This window comes from Cardiocondyla obscurior, linkage group LG03, assembly GCF_019399895.1.
Source record: "Cardiocondyla obscurior isolate alpha-2009 linkage group LG03, Cobs3.1, whole genome shotgun sequence".
Taxonomy (NCBI): Eukaryota; Metazoa; Arthropoda; class Insecta; order Hymenoptera; family Formicidae; genus Cardiocondyla; species Cardiocondyla obscurior.
The window spans coordinates 5,146,107-5,165,119 of NC_091866.1; the positions used below are offsets into that span (position 1 = coordinate 5,146,107).

Consider the following 19,013-nt stretch of genomic DNA (forward strand, 5'->3'; position numbering starts at 1 on the left):
GTGATTAATTAGTTAAAAATTAATCTACACAATATTTACCGTTGATTAATGATTTTTCTGCCAAATAATTATTATGTACGATATGACTTTACGTACTTGAAAAATCAAAGGGATTTGGTTGTAACGCGATTCAAATTACTTCACAGCACTTTTCACTTCTTTTTCAATCGATACGATCCGACACACAAGCGATCGCAAAGACAATAGACACAATGATGCTTTCGTTAGTTGGCGGTACACCGTCCAGTAACTGCAAACGCAAACGGGGGTGTCCAGAATTGCCTGCCATTGGTACGACCGACGTTGAAGACCGGCCAATCGCAGGTGAGTCTCGACAGCCCCCCTGCGGCATTTCACCCCCGAATATCAGAGCGCAACGGCAGGTAAAATCAGAAACCCATGAAGGAAACAAAGTGCGATTATCTCTGATCGAACACGCAACTAATAAGTGCTAAATATGGCAATGCGAAGTAACATACTAATTAATTTTTAATTAAAAACTGATCCGTCTCTAACATATCAATAATCTGCAGTTGTTTAAAAATTAAAAAATTAACGTAATTAATAATAAATAATTAAATTTGAAAAGAGACAAATTATGAGATTTAAAAAATTAAAATAAAATTTTTTTACAATTAAATTAAATTTCTGTCGCAAGTATACATGCATATAAGCAAGATCGAGCTCAAGTTTAAACGATATCCGACCTCCAACGGTTATTTAAATCTGCCGCTACACTTGTTCCAACCATATGGTCGAGTGATGGCCCCCAACGGACCTTCATGGGAACCGGGCACAACCCCCGTACCACCAACTACGCCCAACGTCATGCTAACCCCCTTTCCCCCTTAGTACGTTAATCGTTTCTCTCTCCACGACTAATTCGTAGCCGCGCGCCGTGAATTTAGACAATGAAAGATGCGGTAGACTCTATCACCTTTAAAACACCATTGTCCGAGCTCAACATTAAAAAAAAAAAAAAATTTTTACTAAACGAATTAATAAATAAGAATATAATTAAAAAATATCATACATGTAAAATAATATTTAAATGCAATATTCTAGATAAGTAAAAATGTATTAAATATATAAAAATAAATTAAGAGCAAATAATAAAAATAATATATTATCTTCTTAACATTTTTCTATAAGATCTTTTTAATATAAATTTAACGGGAAAGGAACGTGATAATTTATTGAATATAAATGAAATATATTCTTAACAATCGCCTCTCGACAATGTACGGAAACGGTTGTAAGAGTATTATATTATGTTAATCTACCACGTAGAAGGAGTAGCAAAGTCACGTTGCGGAAAGTCAACAGGTGGGATCCACTGGCAACACCCCCCGCGGTCGAGTAATCAGTTGGCAGTTGCATGGGAAAAAGTAACGGAAATCGATGTTCTTGCTGCATCGTGACGCTCGCAATTCAAATGGCATCATTAAAATATATCGAAATAATAATCAGCTCATTTATTCATCTAGAAGATACTTTATTACGCCTTTCGTTTGCTCCGTTATCCTTTATTACTTCGTCAAATATTTAATCATATAAAATGTTTTGCTTTAATTAATATTGGTAGGATTTTAGTAAAGCAAACTAAATTAAAGCCGCTACATAAATCATTGTTTAAAAAATAAATCTAAAATAAAATTTTATTATTAAATCTTTAACTGTCCAAATGTTTAAATAACTCTTTAATTAAAACGATAATTCTTTGAATAATAGTGTTTCCTAATTTTATAAATAATTTGAATATTGATTTTTATAACACACGTGTCTTTTGCATTTAACGAAGGAAGAAAAATTTTTTTTTTTTTTTTTAGACAAACGAAAAATTTGCTTGCATCTTTCAGTAACAAATTTGCCGCACGCGACCGTAGCGATTTCGAATCAAACGTCAAATAAATGTGTCATTAGCGCGATGAATCAGATGGGGTTGTAACATGTCACACGCACCTCCCTATCTCGGAATACACCACCCCCTCAGGAAAGAGTGTCGCGTGCCCTTTTGTACGCGCGTACCCCTTTTTTTCTCATTTTGACCCGTGCCTTTTTTTTTGGTCCTCCCTGCGACCTGGTTATGCGCGTGTTAATCGACAATGGTTGGCTATAAATTATCCGCTACCCCAAAAAGCTATCGGAAAACACACCGATATAAACGTGTTTCTTGGTCGCAAAGAAAAAAAAAAAAGAAAAAAAAGGGAAACGATAGAAAAACAAGCACCGCAAAAGTCACAGCCATAAGTCACCATAACTGCCCGCAACGGTTGCGTCTGTCGTGTTACCATAACTCGGCTCGCGATACATAGATCCAAAAGTGTCTGGGAAAAGTCAGAGTGTTACCCTGAACGCAAAAATACTCGTATCCTTTTTTATTCTTAACTACTGTAATATACTTTTTTTTAAAATAATATTGAAAAAAATAGGAAAATCTGTGCAGTCGAAATAAATTTTTAAACGCGAATATTCGATGAAAATAGACGTCCATAAGATTAAGTTAACATACAGCTCGACTAAATGCCTCGCTACGCGCACCCCACGTAGGCGTGTTAAAATGATTCCTCGCATCTTTCTCTCTCGCCTTCCCTCGTACCGCGTCTCTCTTCTCGCGGAAAAAATGATTCGTCCGAGGGAGAGACGCGGCGCAGATGCCCCTCGCAAGGGTTGATACGGAGCGTACGTCGTTTGTTTGACATCATTATTCCTGCTGCACGCACCAGCTTGCCGGAGATTCCCCCGTAAAAATGGCTTTGCTAGATTAATGCCAGTACCACTCTTATGCCGTTTAAAGTCAGCATTAATCTCGCTAATACGTAAAATTACGTGTTCGCCGAGAACAAATGTCTCGGAAATAAGTCTCGGCGAAAAAAGATAGCCAGCTGACGACCATAATTATTTATATATTTACTTATTGTTTATTAATAATCTAATAATTTTTTTTTTTAATTTCAGAATATTATTAAAATTTAATGAAACTCGCGGATGCAACTTCTCTCACAATCTAATCCCGGGTGTTATCATAAAAGTTAAAATCTTAATTAATTTAGAGGAGAGAATATTATCGGTAGGCACGGCTTAATTGCCGCGCTAATTTTCCATGAAGCTATCTCATAAAGTTGCGTCTCCCTTTTGGAGTCTGCTCCACAGTTTTATTTAAGTATGTATGTATGCAAATAAGCACGCGTTCACGCAGTAATTAATTTCGTTGTTGGATAAAAGCGATATTATCTTTATCAAGTTTTTTTTTTGTATTGCTACTTATTTTTAATTTTATAAAATTTTTTTTTATGGCAGTTACATGAGAGATTTCATTAATAAAAATGAACAGAGACGTATCTTCACCGATTTCGTCAACAGAAAAAATTTAATAATGAACCTGTTAGTAGGAACGGCGTATCTTCCAAGCGCAAAGACGCATTTTACGAGCATTTGCTAAAATTATGGCGAAAAACTGTGGGCAAATTAACCGTAGACTCCGTGACGGCGGAACTTTGACAATAAGCCTGGTTTTAATTGTCGCGACATCTGGGTGTCGCGTATAACCCTCCGGTTCTAATTCGACCCTACCGAGTCATCATCCAGATTTTGACCATCGTGCAGAAGTTACAACCAGATAACTGTCGAGTACCGAGGCACGTAGATGCTATCCTTCTTCGTAAATATATTATTAGCGTAACGGTCCGACACAATAAAATCTAACGATCAACTAATTAAGTTAAACGATCTCGCCAAAGTGGTTTTAAAATTAGCTTAATAAATTAATGTAAATTTTAAAATATTTAATACCTTAAAATATAAATTGCCCGAGATAGAAAAAAATAAAGCACATACTCTTTAAAATAAAATTCTTTTAATTAAACGTGCTGTCATAAAAAGTTACGCGCAAAAATTATGCGCGAATGTTTAAAAGAAAAAAAAAGAAAACAATTGCCAGTATCGCAAACGCGGTGCGATATTTTCGTTCGCGATGAACGTGAGGGATGGTTCCGGTCAAAAGTCGAAGCGACACGGGGGCACGGAGCGACATATGACTCGAACACGTCTATCTGCAAATAATCAGCGCTTATTACCGGACGGGGGTTAATACGCAACGGCCGTCCAGGTGAATCACGCCAGAGTCAAGGGTGCATGACGAGCAGCTCGTGCACACAACGATCCACGATTTACCCTCTGCCCGCCCCCGATTCGTCGTTTCGGAAAACACCTGCCCCGGCCCTTCATTTGCGTTCATACGCGTAATTGTACCCGCACGAGCTACCAACGCGCGCGATGTGTATCGGCACAGAAAGTCGTAAAGTCGAAACGATCGTGAACGCCGATACCTCCGCCGGCCATCCGAATATTATTTTAATTTCTAATTCTCTTGTTCTCTTAATTTTTTTTTTTTTTTTTTTAAACATGTAACTCCGCAAATGCCAGCTGCATTGGTCATTTTCTTATTCTGTTCTAAATATTTATTTAATTTGCTTTCTCTAAATTTTTCAGATAAATTTACTTCAGATGCTTACCAGTTTCTCGATCGCTTCTGTCCTCGTTAGGCTCGCCTAATATGTCTTGCAGCTGAAGCGGTTCCCGAAGGCCCAGAAGAAGTTCTTCTCCCGCTGCGATGTCGCGAATAGCCTCGTATATCATCTATTACCAAAATTATTATTTAATAATGTTTAGTTCATAAATATTTCAGCGTTACAATAAAGATATTTTAGAGTGATTCTGAAATTTTCTGTTTCAAAAAATTATAAAAATTATATCTCTGCTTCTACATTTATAAATTATTTAAAATAAATTATAACATATAATTCTTTCTTTTGTGGTTCATGTCTAAGTGAATTAACGATAATGTTACCAAAGAAAAAAAAAAGGAACGCCGAAAATGGTGAACGCGCGTTTCAGTGCTTGCGCGTGTCTCGATTTTATTAAAGGAAATCCCTTCGCATGCACGTTAATCTGCATGCGAGTCTATAGAGTTCAGTAGTGGGAAGCCATGGAACGATCTTTATAGTGCCGTCACGGGTCCCCGAAACGTCATTACGATTCTGCAGGGCACTGATACAGAGTCCGTCGCGTCCCCCCATTCCCACAGCGATTGCGAGAGGGCGTAGGAAGTCGGAGAAACGACCCCGTGGGGTGACTTAATAACTAAACACCCTGTATACATGTAGCTTACGTCGCGCCCACAACATCGAGGATACCATGTGTCACGGTTCGCAAAGAGAAAGAGAGAAAGAGCCGAAATAGACAGGAGCACGAGCTCGACCCTAAATTGACACCGTGACCTCCATCGTTTCCGTCTATGCGTCCATTCGACGGGCAATCACGTATGAGGATAACGGCTTTCAAAAGAGATTAGAAATCTGCGTACTCGCTTTATTATATGTATTATTATTTTAAAATTATAATAAAATTTATTTAATTATTGCAGAAAATAAATTTAATCTTTTTTTCCCCTTCCCAATTTATTTCTTATTTTTTATTAAGAAATTAATAAAAATTAATGCTGAATATATTATTTTGTGTATGAATAATATCTTTTAAAAACGCTCATGTTACGTACTTGTATGCAGGAAAAGAGTCATTTGAAATAGATGACTGAATATACTGAGAACAGTATGTTAATTTTATGAAGTACTAATAGACTTTTTGACAATCGATGACATATGTGCAGTAAACTGGAATTCCACTTGGTGCGTAATTATTGTTTCGTATTAACTGCAACTGTCGATCGAGTGTCAGTTGTGTATAAAAATTAAATAGAGGGTGAATTAGAAAGTGGCTGACAAGTGTCTACGAGAGGGTGATTTTATTTATACGGATGTATTAGCTTTTCATTATATGATCGACGTAGTTGCTAATAATACAAAAGTTGTAAATTATTAATTAAAAAGTTCACGTTTTTCTTCATTTCGCAGTATAAAAGCTGTTGCGATAAATGATTTCCACTTGTTACAGTAATTTCTCGATTATCAACAATTTCAAGTATTTCCAACAACCAAGGCGATACAATTTTAATGCAACGTAATTATTCGCGCACGCGAAATGTGAAGAAGTGGTGGATTTTTTTTTTAATTTTTTTTTTTTATGTACATGTACAAGGCACGCGGATCGAAGCTCAAGATCGCAGATACAGATTAGCGATACCAATAATTCACTTCGCAAATTAATCTCACCACCGATCTGTACGCATGTTTTTGCGCCGCAGTAAAACGGGTTATGAAACGGGTAAATGTCAATTCTAATTGGTTATTAATACTTTCTATTTCTGTCGGAGATTGCTCGAAACTTTTTTTTTTCCATTTTTAATTTTTACTAAATATAAATATTAAAATTAAATATTAGTGTAGCAATATCGTCGATTTTTGAGCTTTCGATTACACTACTCAGTTCTTAAAATTTTTCCTCACCTGACTACCGACGAGTACGTGACGTATGTTCACCGCGTGCGAGCTGGCAGTACTCCGTATATACTTCAGCCAATTGTTCGTCTCGTGAGATGCGTCCAGCCAGCCTCTCACTCCGCTCCCAGCAATGCGGACCTGAAACATTTCGTAATTATCTATTAGATTAGATTGCACGTGCGTAAACTGGCGCGTAAATATCGCATATCTTCCGGCGGCGAGAAACCGCGACAATTTTTGATTCGGAACATTGCGTTTAACGGACTGTCGCTCACGGATATCGTCCTCTCATCACCCTCGCATCTATCCCGACTTTCCCGCCCTCAGCATCCACGAAACGTCCGCTACTTTTAGGGCGAGACAAGTGATTTTTTTCAATTGTCTGGCGCGGTGTCGACGCGACGCTTGGCTGGCCAAGCGTCTCACCCCGATGCGTCGGCGTCGTTCCTGGACACCCCATTTGCCAGCGGGAAGCTACGAACGCTCTCCTCGTCCTACCTCCCTCGTGTGGTAAAACACATTTTGCACTTCTATCATAAACCTTATTGTGCCCGTCGTTTACGGAAATATTTCGACCGCTAACAGTCGTGCGCGTCAAGTAGGATCATTTGCAATAATTATTTTTGCGCGGCAAGCATCATTTAGCGAACAGTGCCTCAGAAAAAAAATACGAAAGTATTTAACAATAATTTGTATAAATATATATTGTTTAAACCAAATTTAAATTATAATGTAATGTAATAAGTAATGAAAATTATTTTATAGAACGTTCTAATTTTTTTTTTTTTTTTTTTTTTAAATTATTATATCCGATTGTTTGTAATAACAGTTGACCTGCAAGCTCACACCACCTGCTGGTTTCAAGTATAACTAGCGAGTGTTTGTAGAAATCAATAAATCCCACAGGTGGATAAGGGTTAATTCTTCGAACACGTAATCCCAGTCAGCGCTTTAAATAAAGAAAACTATTCTTTCGCCGGAGGTTTTAAAGAGCTCCCTGGTTTGCGAATAATCCTACTGGATTTCAAAAACATCAGATAAACCGCAAGACATTTAGTTCGCATTGACATTTCCTCTTCATTCACAAACGGCCGTTCTTTCCCAATTCACAGCTCGATCCTCATCTTCCTATTTTTTGTACGAGCCTTTCATCTCGGTCTTAATCTTTACTCAAAATCCACGGAATGCAGAAACGCATTTCTCCTACAATCTTTTTACGTTGTTTATGTGTACGTATATTTACACTCTGCGTAAATTACGGCTTCGCGTTATTTTAATGAAAATGATTTATAAAGAATTTATTACGTTAACAACTTTTCCGAAAAACAACTTTACAAAATTAATTTTCTTACAGAGAGAAAAAAAAAATCTACGCGCAAGCACTTTATTAAAATGAGCATATCACATTTCAGTGCCCTGATGTGTGTGTCTGCGCACGTATTAATCCACGTGCAGTTAGAAAACTCGTGTAAGTCCACAATAACGGAATTGGAAACAGGACAGTTCGGTAAAGAACGATGAAAAGGAATCAAAGCGGTACGAATTCTCGATGGTCATAATGGCTACTTTGCTACCGGGGGCCATTAACGTGCGTTTTCAGAAGATGGGCACGAACCTGAGTGTTACAATGGGACTTTTCAGTAGGTTACACGACAGATTAGGATCTGTCCCGAAGTCTCACCCACGACAATACGCTAACTCGTGCATTGTCGTAGCAGCTCGCTCCTCGGCGCAAAGCTACACGACTGCTGCATGAAGTTGTAACGTAGAGCAGAGCAGGTAGACCGCGGACTGACAATCGGAAAACAAATCTATGAAACGTGTAGAACTTTGCCACGCGTTTCGTTACATTTAATTAATAGAAATTAATTAATTTAGTATTTAAATTTAATTAGCAACGCCTTAACGCCTTCGCGATAAGAAACGTAACGTTAAATTTCTACGAGCGTTTAGTACCACTGAGCGTTTATGTAACTGTTTGTAAAATATAAGAACCAATTACAACGGTAAGTTTTCGACCGCGTTTTCGACATTTGTCAAGAAAATTGAGACGCGGATAGGACAGAAAGAGAAATTCGTCACTGGCTTTAACGACCCAGCGGGGGTTTCGTTCGCTTTGTCGGCATACGGACATGTGCTAACAATTCGTAGGACAGATTTGTCTGACCGTGATCGTGCCGCGCCATTCTACGTGGAACGAAAAATTATAATGCTGGAAATTGTGTATCGTCGCAAGCATGGAGCGTCTTAATAGATCGTCTCAGGTCACAATAAAAATCTCTCCGCAACGTTAAAGATTCTTGCACTTTTTCCCGTGCGAAGTACGAGAGAAAATACACCGTTTTATAAAAAGTTTACGCGCTAATATTAAACGCGTAATTTAGTAATAATACATAAAAGACGAAAAAAAAAAATTAAAATTAAAATAAATAATTAAAAAATTATTTGAGAAATAATTTTCATTTCCATTGCCATTAAACTCCGCGGGACGGATTTTCTCGAAGAAAGCAGAAGATATTTGCAAAAGTGAACGGCTAGAGAGGATCGCCGGAGGATCTTCATGTGCTGGCAAGGAAAATCGGGCAAGTAAAAGCCTAAACGGCACATCCTGTCCATCAGATGATCCGCAGGACATGCGGTCGGAAAATTCTCGGCATGGGGTTCACAGGATTGTCCCAAAGCACAAAACACGCGATCGCTTCTCCCGCCCTCCTCTCTGCCCTTTGTAATCTCACACCTACGACAAAGCGGAGCCTACGAAAGGTTTTCTACGTCGCTTAGGTTTTACTGAAGATATTTCGTGAAAAAGAAGCTGCCTGACAAGACACGACGGGATTGTCGTTTCTGAATGGACTCGAGATGGTAACACACCACGTCCCGAAGCTCTCCGAACGATTCAGGAAAAAACGTAGACTGCAGTGCCAGCCACGCATATCAGTACTTATCTTCAAGATTTTTTTTTTTTTTTTTTTACAAAAGTTCTTATAATATCTCTTCCCTAGTTCAACGTGAGATTTTAATAAAAGTACAGCGACGCGTGTAATTGTTATTAAGCAAGCGAACAAGTAAATTTATATCTCGATATAAATGCATTAACGACGGAGGATTGTGAAACACGCGTGGTAAAAGCCGCCCTAAAGATAAAAGGAAAGTGTCCTCGATTATAGCAATGGCCAGCGAAAGTTATGAATAAAGCGGGTCGATGGTGGATGATAGCCCCATGATGGCCGACGCAAAAATGCTTTTAGCCGACACACTGTGTCCTCCCTCTCTTGCGGAGAAAATCCATTCCGCAACTTAACCGACTCGTAGGATTCGTCGGCTAGTGTCAACGCCACTTCCATATTTGATAAATCTTTTATTAAAAAGATTATCAAACCTGCTATCATAAATCGTAAAAAAAATATTTTTTTTTTTTTTACATTATTTTGTATTAATTAAGAATTAACTTAATGGATGTATCTATTTAATTAGATATTAATTTAATAGATATTCAGTGACAAGTTTAATCTGACATACATATCGTTAACGATATTATATGTATAATTGCGCGGCTCGTAATTTATTCATCGCGTACAATGGAAATATAATTGAGCGATAAATTGACGCGTTAAGTTCGTACAAACTTTTCTTTTTCGCCCACCGGCAGTTTGTTATTTTAAAGAAAATTTATCATTAAAAATATCGTTACGCCCAAACGAAACAATTGATTACTGTTATTAATACTTGCCGGGCAATAAACATGAATGCACCGTGTGTATCCATCATGGGAGGGAATAAGCGAGATTATGCTCGTGTGACACACAACAATAGCGTATCGAATTTCATTTCTCCATCCCTTTTCCACGGGAGCAGAAACGAGACGGCCGAAGGGAGAGAAGAGGAGGGACGAAGTAGAGATCGTCTCTCTCGCAAACATCGCGCGCGTCGGGGCGCATTGGCGAATTTCCCAGACTCGCCGACGTCACTTTCCACCGTTTTGGGAGAATCGTGGAAAGCGAGCGCGACGGGGGTGAACGAAACGGTCAATTATCATCCCCTAAACAACGGAGCTGTTTACGAGTTTAGGCGTCACGTAGCGCCAGGCGCGATCCTTACGACCGACCGAAGCATTAGGCGCTGCGACATCTTTGCTTAATTTCCCTCCCAGCAATTCCAAAGCGAGAGATGGAGGAGAGGAGCCCCGCGAGAAAGCCAGCCCGCTCTAGTCTTAATTAACGCTTGATTAATCCCAAGGAATCGTCTACATTCCCCGTCCTTGCGCGGCTTTCGACAACGAGGTCTCTCTGATTTCCAGCCCCCAATGAAAATTATTATGACGCGCGAACCTCCGACGTCGCAGCGGCGATCATTCCGAATTCACGCCCGCGAGATCACGCGGGATGACGTGTTAATTGGTTTAATGATTCGTTTCCGGTTGATTAGAATTCATCGACGTAACTGCGCTCGCCCGCCTTTGTGCCGCGCTTCATGCATTTCGTCTGTGAAATTGCGCGATTTAATAGGGCGCGGGGTTTGCACGAATAATTACGTTACCGCGCTCCCTAAGCGACGTCAAGGCGTGTTTTAGAAAACTAGGCACGCGGAACATTTCGCACTCGCGGACGAGTTAATAATTTTTCACGTTTGCGTAACGGGCGCGCAATACGCGGATTCAACGGACTTGTTTTTGAATCCGCTGCCCGGCGGAAAATCTATACTAACGAAATATCGACGGCGTGCGTAAATATAAAATTACAATTAGAAATATTATCGAATAAAGTTTCGTGATTTTGTAACAAGAATTTCGTAAAAGAATCTTTATCGATCTCTCGAGACGATTTCTCCTGAATAACTTCGGATAATCCCGGCTATTAGCGCGTCGCTGTTTAGTTGCCACCGACAGTTGTTCCACGATTGCATACATATTTCTTCGCTCATACTTGACCCACTTGACTCGCGACGGGAAAGTAATGCAAGTAATGACAGAGCAAGCGGTGCCCTCCGACCCGTGTCTAACACGCAGCAGATGCCACCCCCGGTACATACGTTCGCTTTCTCTGCAGCACGGCCTTCTAAGGGAAGCTACCCTCGGCGTATCTAGCGGTATAAATTATATCCGAGTCGCGTCACTGCCAGCCCCTTATATGATCGATCATTAGAGAGGCTGACCCGCCAGAAAATTTTGGCAAAACTCGCCGATCTTCTACAGCCCCGACCCTTCAAAACAAGTTTCCGCCCGCTGTAATTCTTGATGCAGCAAAGAATGATGATGATCTTAATTTCTGATAATATTCTTTACTTACCACGACGACTTTTTCGACTTTTAGCTTCTAAATATTCTTAATGACTTAATACAAAAATGTACGTAAAATTCATATACGTATGAAAGAAAAAAATAAAATTAATCTACGTAAAATTAAACTCAATTTTTTAAATTCAATATTTCGCGAGTAATATCAACTTTAAAAATCAATGTGATGTATTTAAATATTTTTTAATGACGCAACGGCTAGCTAAAACATAGTCGCGGGGGTAAATTGAAAATTAATAGACCTTTCAGGGCTGCTAAATGCGCATCTCGCGAACCGAGATCCTTCATCCTTTGGACGGCGTGCAGGACAATTAAGTCGATGCCGCGATTCACGAAGCTCCGGACTGACCGGGGGCGGTATGATTTATACAAGGCAATAGTCGAAAGCACACACGAAACGCCTGCGGGCCTCAGTGTATTCCTGTGTGTATATTGAACTTAGGCTACCTCTCTCTACGCTGGACCAGATTAGTTCGGTCATTGTGGCAGGGTCCGCGCGCGCTCGCATGCACACAATCTGTCAACCCGCAGCTCTGCTCCGCCAATCGCAGCTTGGACGGACCTACGTGTGAAACCTTGATATTCGGCGGATATTCCGCGGTCGCGTGAATTTCTCAATGAGCTTCCCAGCAAGAAGCGACCGTTTTCACGTGCTTTTAGCAATGTCTGCTATCGCGAGCACCGCCAAGCAAGACCCGCCGTTACGGCGAAACGAAAGCTTGCCGTTTCGCCAGGCGGCAAAAAATTAAATTCAATCACCGATCGTTAGCCGATGGTAACTTTATAATTTCAATGCATAACATTTGCCCTCCCCGGCCTAGAAAAAAATTCCAATCAGCGCCGCGGGCACGCCGATGCACTCAGTAATTTCATTCGCCCGCGCCGAGGGTCATTGGGCTGATCAAATAGGCAGGCCTGCATTTCAAAGTGTCGTTAACGAACGAGCCCTCTTTTTTTTTTTCTCCTCTCCCCCTTTCCCTCTCTCTTTCTGTCCCGTGACAAAACAATTACCGCCATTGATTGGCTGTCGATTCACGAGTTAAATTGGGTTTACATTTTAAACGGTGGTAGATTTGCGCGGACGCAATAGAAATTACGAATGCCGAGAAATTACCTCTTGATCAATACGTCTGAAGCCTGGCGCTCCGCTAGCTGATCCTATCCCGCAATACTTGTGCATTATTTCACGGCATTGTATACATTGATAAAAGTTCATATTCTACACCGTGATTGCGGAGTCCCTGGCTTATTAAACGCCCGATTTCGCGTAACGCTGATCAATTAACTTTCCACTGGAAGTTCGGACTTTTAAATTCGCCACGCGAAAACAGAAAAGTTGTAAAGCCAAAAGCGATTAAAATATTATATTAGTCGTTTTAAAATCGAGTCAATTTGTAAATATGTACCCGCGACAAGTATTTTCCTTGCCGTCACTTTTGCGAAGGCGCATAAAGACAATTATCGCGCGAAGACTGTCGGCGGTAATTGCTTAACAATTTCTTGAGTTCGTCTTTGAATGCAACATGATCACGCGAAAAGCTCTCCTGCCCCGTGCGCCGCGGGAGGGTAACAATTGCCGCGCATACGAGACAATCGTCGGCACATCAAAGGCGACGATTGTTTCACGTAAATTATTACCGGGAGCGCGCTTGCCCGGCTTCTCGTTATGAGTTGGCGAACAAGTTCAATTAAGTCCACGCCCAGGAAGACGAAGGACGGCTTCCTACACACGCGGAGAGGCCTTATCCTGCATCGAGCGGCACTATCAACCTCGCCGGGCCACCCCAATCGTCACGAGGGGCCAAAGCGTTGCCTGCGAAAGTGCAGAAAGGCCAATTGCCTCGTCTCCAGTGTGATTATAAGCGCGAAAGGGCTTAACTTTGCCGGTGAGACACAAACGTGCGATATTAAACGGATAATAACGAAGCCCTTTTTTACCGATGGTTAAATTAATGATAACGCTTGTAAGATTTATGGAGTTCTTTTTTTTTACTTGGGGTCAACGCTTGAAATAGTAAGATCGCAAAATCAATCATTCCGGAAAAATGGGCTGAAAGAATAAGAAGAACGCTGTGAGGGGTTTGTCCTTTGACGCTGACGATTCTACCCCTTACGGAATACCTAGGTCAGCCTGACGACCTAGGCAACACGTGTCGGTTATGTCTATTATCGACAGATAGCGGGGTAACGAGCGGCCGAGATTTATCACCCTCCGCCGCCGCCACCCCAGAGGAACGGGACACTCGAGGGTGCGATGGGGCGCGGAGCGGCGAATTCGAGTTACAATTGAATCGGAAGAAAGAGAAGAGCGTTTAAACTTCGGCAAAGCTTCGGTACTGCCTTTTAACGTGCTCGCGTTAAATGGCCGTCTCAAGAAGTGTCGTTTTAATTAACGTCAACATTGGCAAATTATTAAATATTATTGACATGCATAAAATCACACCGCGTTGAAAATTACCGCCGCGCGCGCACCGGGGCAAAAAAAAATTCCAAATGTTTATTAATTTTCGCTATTGTCGCCGCGTATGCAGAATAGTTTGCGAAAGGTATCGCGTAGCTAAACACAATGTGCGGCATTAAATATGAAAGACGGAATTAAATATAATGTAAATTGATGTCGCGGAACTCCGCAAGCGTTCGCAATTTTCGGCCGCAGTTATTCGCAGCTCCGCAGCCGAGTTTTCAATCTCCGGCCCGGCGAACAAACGAAAGGGCGAGCGCCGAAGATTTGTTCGCAGTTAAAGGCAAGTAAATTTAAATGTCAAAATACGCGCTTTAACGGCACGGGTCGTACAAAGGTGTATCATATCTTTATTAACATAATGCGAGAAGGTGCTCTCTCGCGAGGAGCGAGGACCTGGCGAAACCCGTCAATCAAAAACCCGATCCTCGAGAAAAGGGCTAGTTAGCCTGGCCGCCTTTTGCATCCGCGCCCTTGCGCAAAAATAACGTATGCGCCGTGCGATGCATGCTGCTTTTGAAAAAAAAACTTTTTCGGAACCGCTGTATTATAATATTCCACGAGTCGCACCGCCGTCTCACGCGTCGCCGTTTTCTCGCGACATTCCCGGGTCAACTTCAGGATCGTAGTCCGAGCAAACGCAATCATATTAAATAAAATTAAAATAAAATAAAAAGAAAAACTACTAATCAAGCGTCGTAAAATGTATACCGACGTTCCTGTTTTTCGTAAAATCCCGCGATGGATCCTGTAAGACGTCGAACGGCCGAATCTCCCGTTTCTCCGATTTACTGTCATGTCTCGAATACTTAAAACGTGGACAGCAGTTCGGCAGAAAAAAAAAAGCACGCGTCGCCGCAACGCGGTCGTAAAATTAAATTAACAGTAAAATTAATAAACGCGATACACAGGGCGCTACGGCCGCCTATTACATGGTTGTTACGTCTTCTTGACCAGTACATACACTCGTATATGATGACCGGACCGGGGATCCTTTGATATCCCGGCATGTCAGAACGCGTGACAGCCCGGACAATACCGGAGATCCCCGCGTCACTGATTGTCACTTGTTTCTTGCCATTTCTTTTTCTCTCTTCGATTTCGAGGCCGCTGGCGAACGTGGCGCAGGTTCTCCTCACGGCGCGCCGTTCGACGCCTCTCTCTCCTATTTCAAATTCAAATACGGGAAATCGCAAGGCCGGCCGTAACCCTACGCCTTGAGAACGCGAAATCCTGCCGGGCCGTTCGGGTATCGATTCGAAAATACCTGCATGCGAGGCCCACGGATGCAGAAGAAGGAGAGGAGGAAAAAAAAAAAAAAAAAGGAGATGATCACGTTGCACTTACGCGCGCTAAGGGAGTTAATAAGGACAAGGAATCGGCCTTCGAGGAGAAAGTGGTGAGGGAAGGGGAAGGTGGAAGAGCATAATGTGCCTCATTGTCGAATCACTTCCGGGGCTTGACCTCCAGTAACGCCCTAAAGACCAGTTCGCATGGACAATGTCTACGGATAATGGGCACCGATGTGCTCTATTGTACGGCCGAAACGGCGGACGCGCGAATTGTCTAAAATACCTACTTCGGGATGGACCGGCAATTTAATAATATCGACAATGTATGATTCCCGCCAATCCTCGCGCTTTCGAGATTTCATGAAAGAAACGTACCTTCTTTAATATTTTACGGGCTTTAAAAGGAAAACGGGAAATACGAATCTCAAAATGTATTGAGAAATTATAATTTAGCAAGCAGGTTAGCGATACTTGCGGCCTTCGCGAAACATTGTTAAGGTTACTTCCGGTTCTTAAAGGCCTGCCTAAGGTAATTCGTTAATTTTGTATGTGCTTGGTTTATCGATATGACGTTATATATCGCGCATCGACCGCGGAGTGGAACTCGTGCGGTTGACGATGGCACGTTTCATCGAGGATCACCATTAATATAATTTGTCAGTTGCATACGTCGCTAACAGCAAAATTTTCCGACCGATTTGCCGAAAAAGTGCCCCGTATGGGCGACGAGGCGCGTGCGGCTGCTTCAACGTGAAAAACAAGCGGCACTCCGGCCCTCCTTTTCTCCCACGTGGTTGCTCCGAAAGGCGAACGATCTCCAATCTGAGTCAAGAGACTTCGAGAGGGGTTGTCGGTAACCACGTGGAAAAAAAACGTCGGTTTCAATATGTAGACGAAGAAAAGTGAAGAAAAATGCTAAAAATCGAGAGCACGAGCGGCGGGGGAAAGAAACCTCATGGGCGTAAATTTGACATTTCGCACGAATGGTTCTAAGTGTAACAAGCATAAAAAAAAGGGAAATTTTAATTTACAATATAACATACGTTACGTTTTAAAATTGTGCATAATAATAATTTATATTATTTTTAATAATTGTCATTTAATTTGATTAAAAAAATTTAATTTTTACGCGCTTCAGAAAATTGCAAAAATTATTTTTTAAACGCGTCTATGAAAATATAATCGCCGCATAAAACTCTTTCTCGTCGGAAGAGTTTATCCGGATGATGACGATATTTTGTGCACAAACGAGGCTTGACGATATCCTTTTCATCCCTTCTAAACATTATCAATCTTGACTCTTTTACGGAAGGTCTCGAGAGAGACACGCCCGACGTTTTCTACCTCTCGTGTCTTCTTTCATTTACGCCCGTTCTCTTTAACTGATATTCCGCGTTGATCATTTAACTCCGGTTCTCGAAATTATTCGGCAAATTGGAAGCCGGCCCTCACGCGAGGGGTCTTTCGGCCGAGTGAACTTAAGCCTTAGATTGGTTTAGTCGCCACGCTGGCACGCCGCAGGTCGGTCGTCCTGCGGATCACGCGTCACCGAACAAGATACGTCAGAAGAGAAGCGAGTCCCGATCGTTTCCCCTCTTTTTTCCTCGGTGTTTTTTTTCTTTTTCTTTTTTTTTCATATTTTTTTTCCTCCCTTATCCCACCCTTTTCGCAAGATCGAAAAAAGGAGACAGAAATCTCGCAGCAGGTGATGTAATGGCGATACCTAAACTACCGACAACCCAATTCTTGAATTGAAATCCCGACAATAATTTGGGACCCTCGTGAAGACGACTGTTACATTTCTCTTCGCAAATACGGAAGTAACGCGCGTCAAGTAAGAATATATATATTTTTTCAGATAAATAATAAAGAAATCAATGTAATTAAGAAATTAATAAAATCGAATAATAAATATTTTCCTCGAAAGTTAAAAAATGACTTCTCGAGATATTCTATTACTTTAATAATTAATTGTCATTTAATTAGTATATGTTAATCAGGAAATTAGTATTTATAAATTGACCGGAAAATTAATTCCCAACGATCATCCTTAATTCGACAATCTAATAAAAACTTGCCAATCTTTTGCGAGATATTTCGAGGTGGATAAGCACTGAGGAAATTTGGGGCGAATTTCGGTTTCGTGGTTCTCGCTCTCCCTTCGTGGATCTCGTGCCTCGAGAACTAAAGTGCGTTTCCCGGAGGATGTGAGAAAAGGATTAGGATTGGGGAATAACGTGCGAATCGACCGAAAGGGAACTTTTTGCTTCGCCGGATTTTGAAAAAGGTTCGTGAGAGCCTAAGGATTCGTTACCGATATTGTCACCAAGTCTTTTTCATAAGGTGTATCCTATTACTATCAAATTTTAATATTTCTATACTTAACATTTCAAGCAAAATTTATGTTTTATACGGCAAAATATTTTTATTATTTTTAAATAATAAATTAAAGATTAAAAAAAAAATTATTAAGTACTGCAATAAATTTCAATGTCTTTCTCTGAAAATTTTGATATAATATAATTTTAAAAATCTATGTTAAAAAAAAAAATTAAATAATTTGAAAAACGCTCTGTCAGTTCGCGTCTCAGTTCGCGCTGCATTCGGAATAAACATATATCGACATGCGAAATCGCGGCCGACTTTCTCTCGCGATGTTTTCCCTCTCGCGCTTGCACGTTTACGCGCGTGGGGTTGATAGATCGGCCCGACGAAACGAAGGGGTAGTTTGGCTTTAATCGATCCTGTAATCGCCGGTCCGACAGTTGGTCCCGGCTGCCTTTTTGTCGGCAGTTAGATGGATGGTGCCATTTACATTTTGTCAGTGCGACATGCGCTAACGCCGCCGCTATCATATCTATCACACCCTTTGGATTGGCGCGCGATCAGTTTCCTACCGTTTCGTATTTTGGAAAATCTTTTCTGGCGCACAAATGCGATGCAAATGCTACGGGATCTTTCCAACGTTATCGCGTTAAATATCCAAAGTGTCGTTACAATTTCAGCGATTCGTTAAAAAAACTGATAACGATCTGGCTTCGCGAAATAAAGCGAACAATAAATATCTTAATTATGCGGCGGAAAAAGTCGGAAGTAATCCGTTATTGACGATTTTCACGGGCCGATCCCCCGATCCTGACTTCGGCGCGTACGATTTTACGGTCGACTTAGGAATGTGCGGTCCACCGTATGCACTTCTAACAGATTTCATAGGAATCCGAAAATTTTTTGAGGAAACTGAAAGAGAAAGCTGCGCGAGACGATCCAATTGACAGATCTGTCAACGTGGATGACACCTTCGGCGAACGAGTCGACCAGGTGTCTGCTGTCGAACCGAGGAGACGGGCTCTGTCTATCTGCTCTTCCCTCTTTCTCCCTCATTCTTATTGGCATCTGCCGGATAATACCCGGGATTATAGCAGTAGGATAGAAAACCCATTGGCTCGGACGCGGAATGAAGCATTCCTTGCACACCGAATTCGAGCCATAAACAGATCGATCATCTTTCAAACGGTTTGACGACAGCCCAAAAGTGAGATGATATCAAATAAGATTCGCGTGTGAATCCT

At 41.1% G+C, this 19,013-nt stretch overlaps 1 protein-coding gene across 3 annotated transcripts in view; it reads right to left on the reverse strand.

Annotated features, from left to right (window-relative positions):
- Positions 1-19,013, reverse strand: part of LOC139101319 (transcription factor hamlet) — a 65,921-nt gene that overhangs the window by 6,581 nt on the left and 40,327 nt on the right. For all 3 annotated transcript variants that reach the window (XM_070654353.1, XM_070654354.1, XM_070654352.1), the window contains exons 4-5: positions 6,405-6,536; positions 4,515-4,638 (exon numbers count right to left, since the gene is read on the reverse strand). In XM_070654353.1, coding sequence (XP_070510454.1) covers positions 4,515-4,638; positions 6,405-6,536 — 256 coding nt within the window. The remainder of the gene's footprint in view (positions 1-4,514; positions 4,639-6,404; positions 6,537-19,013) is intronic.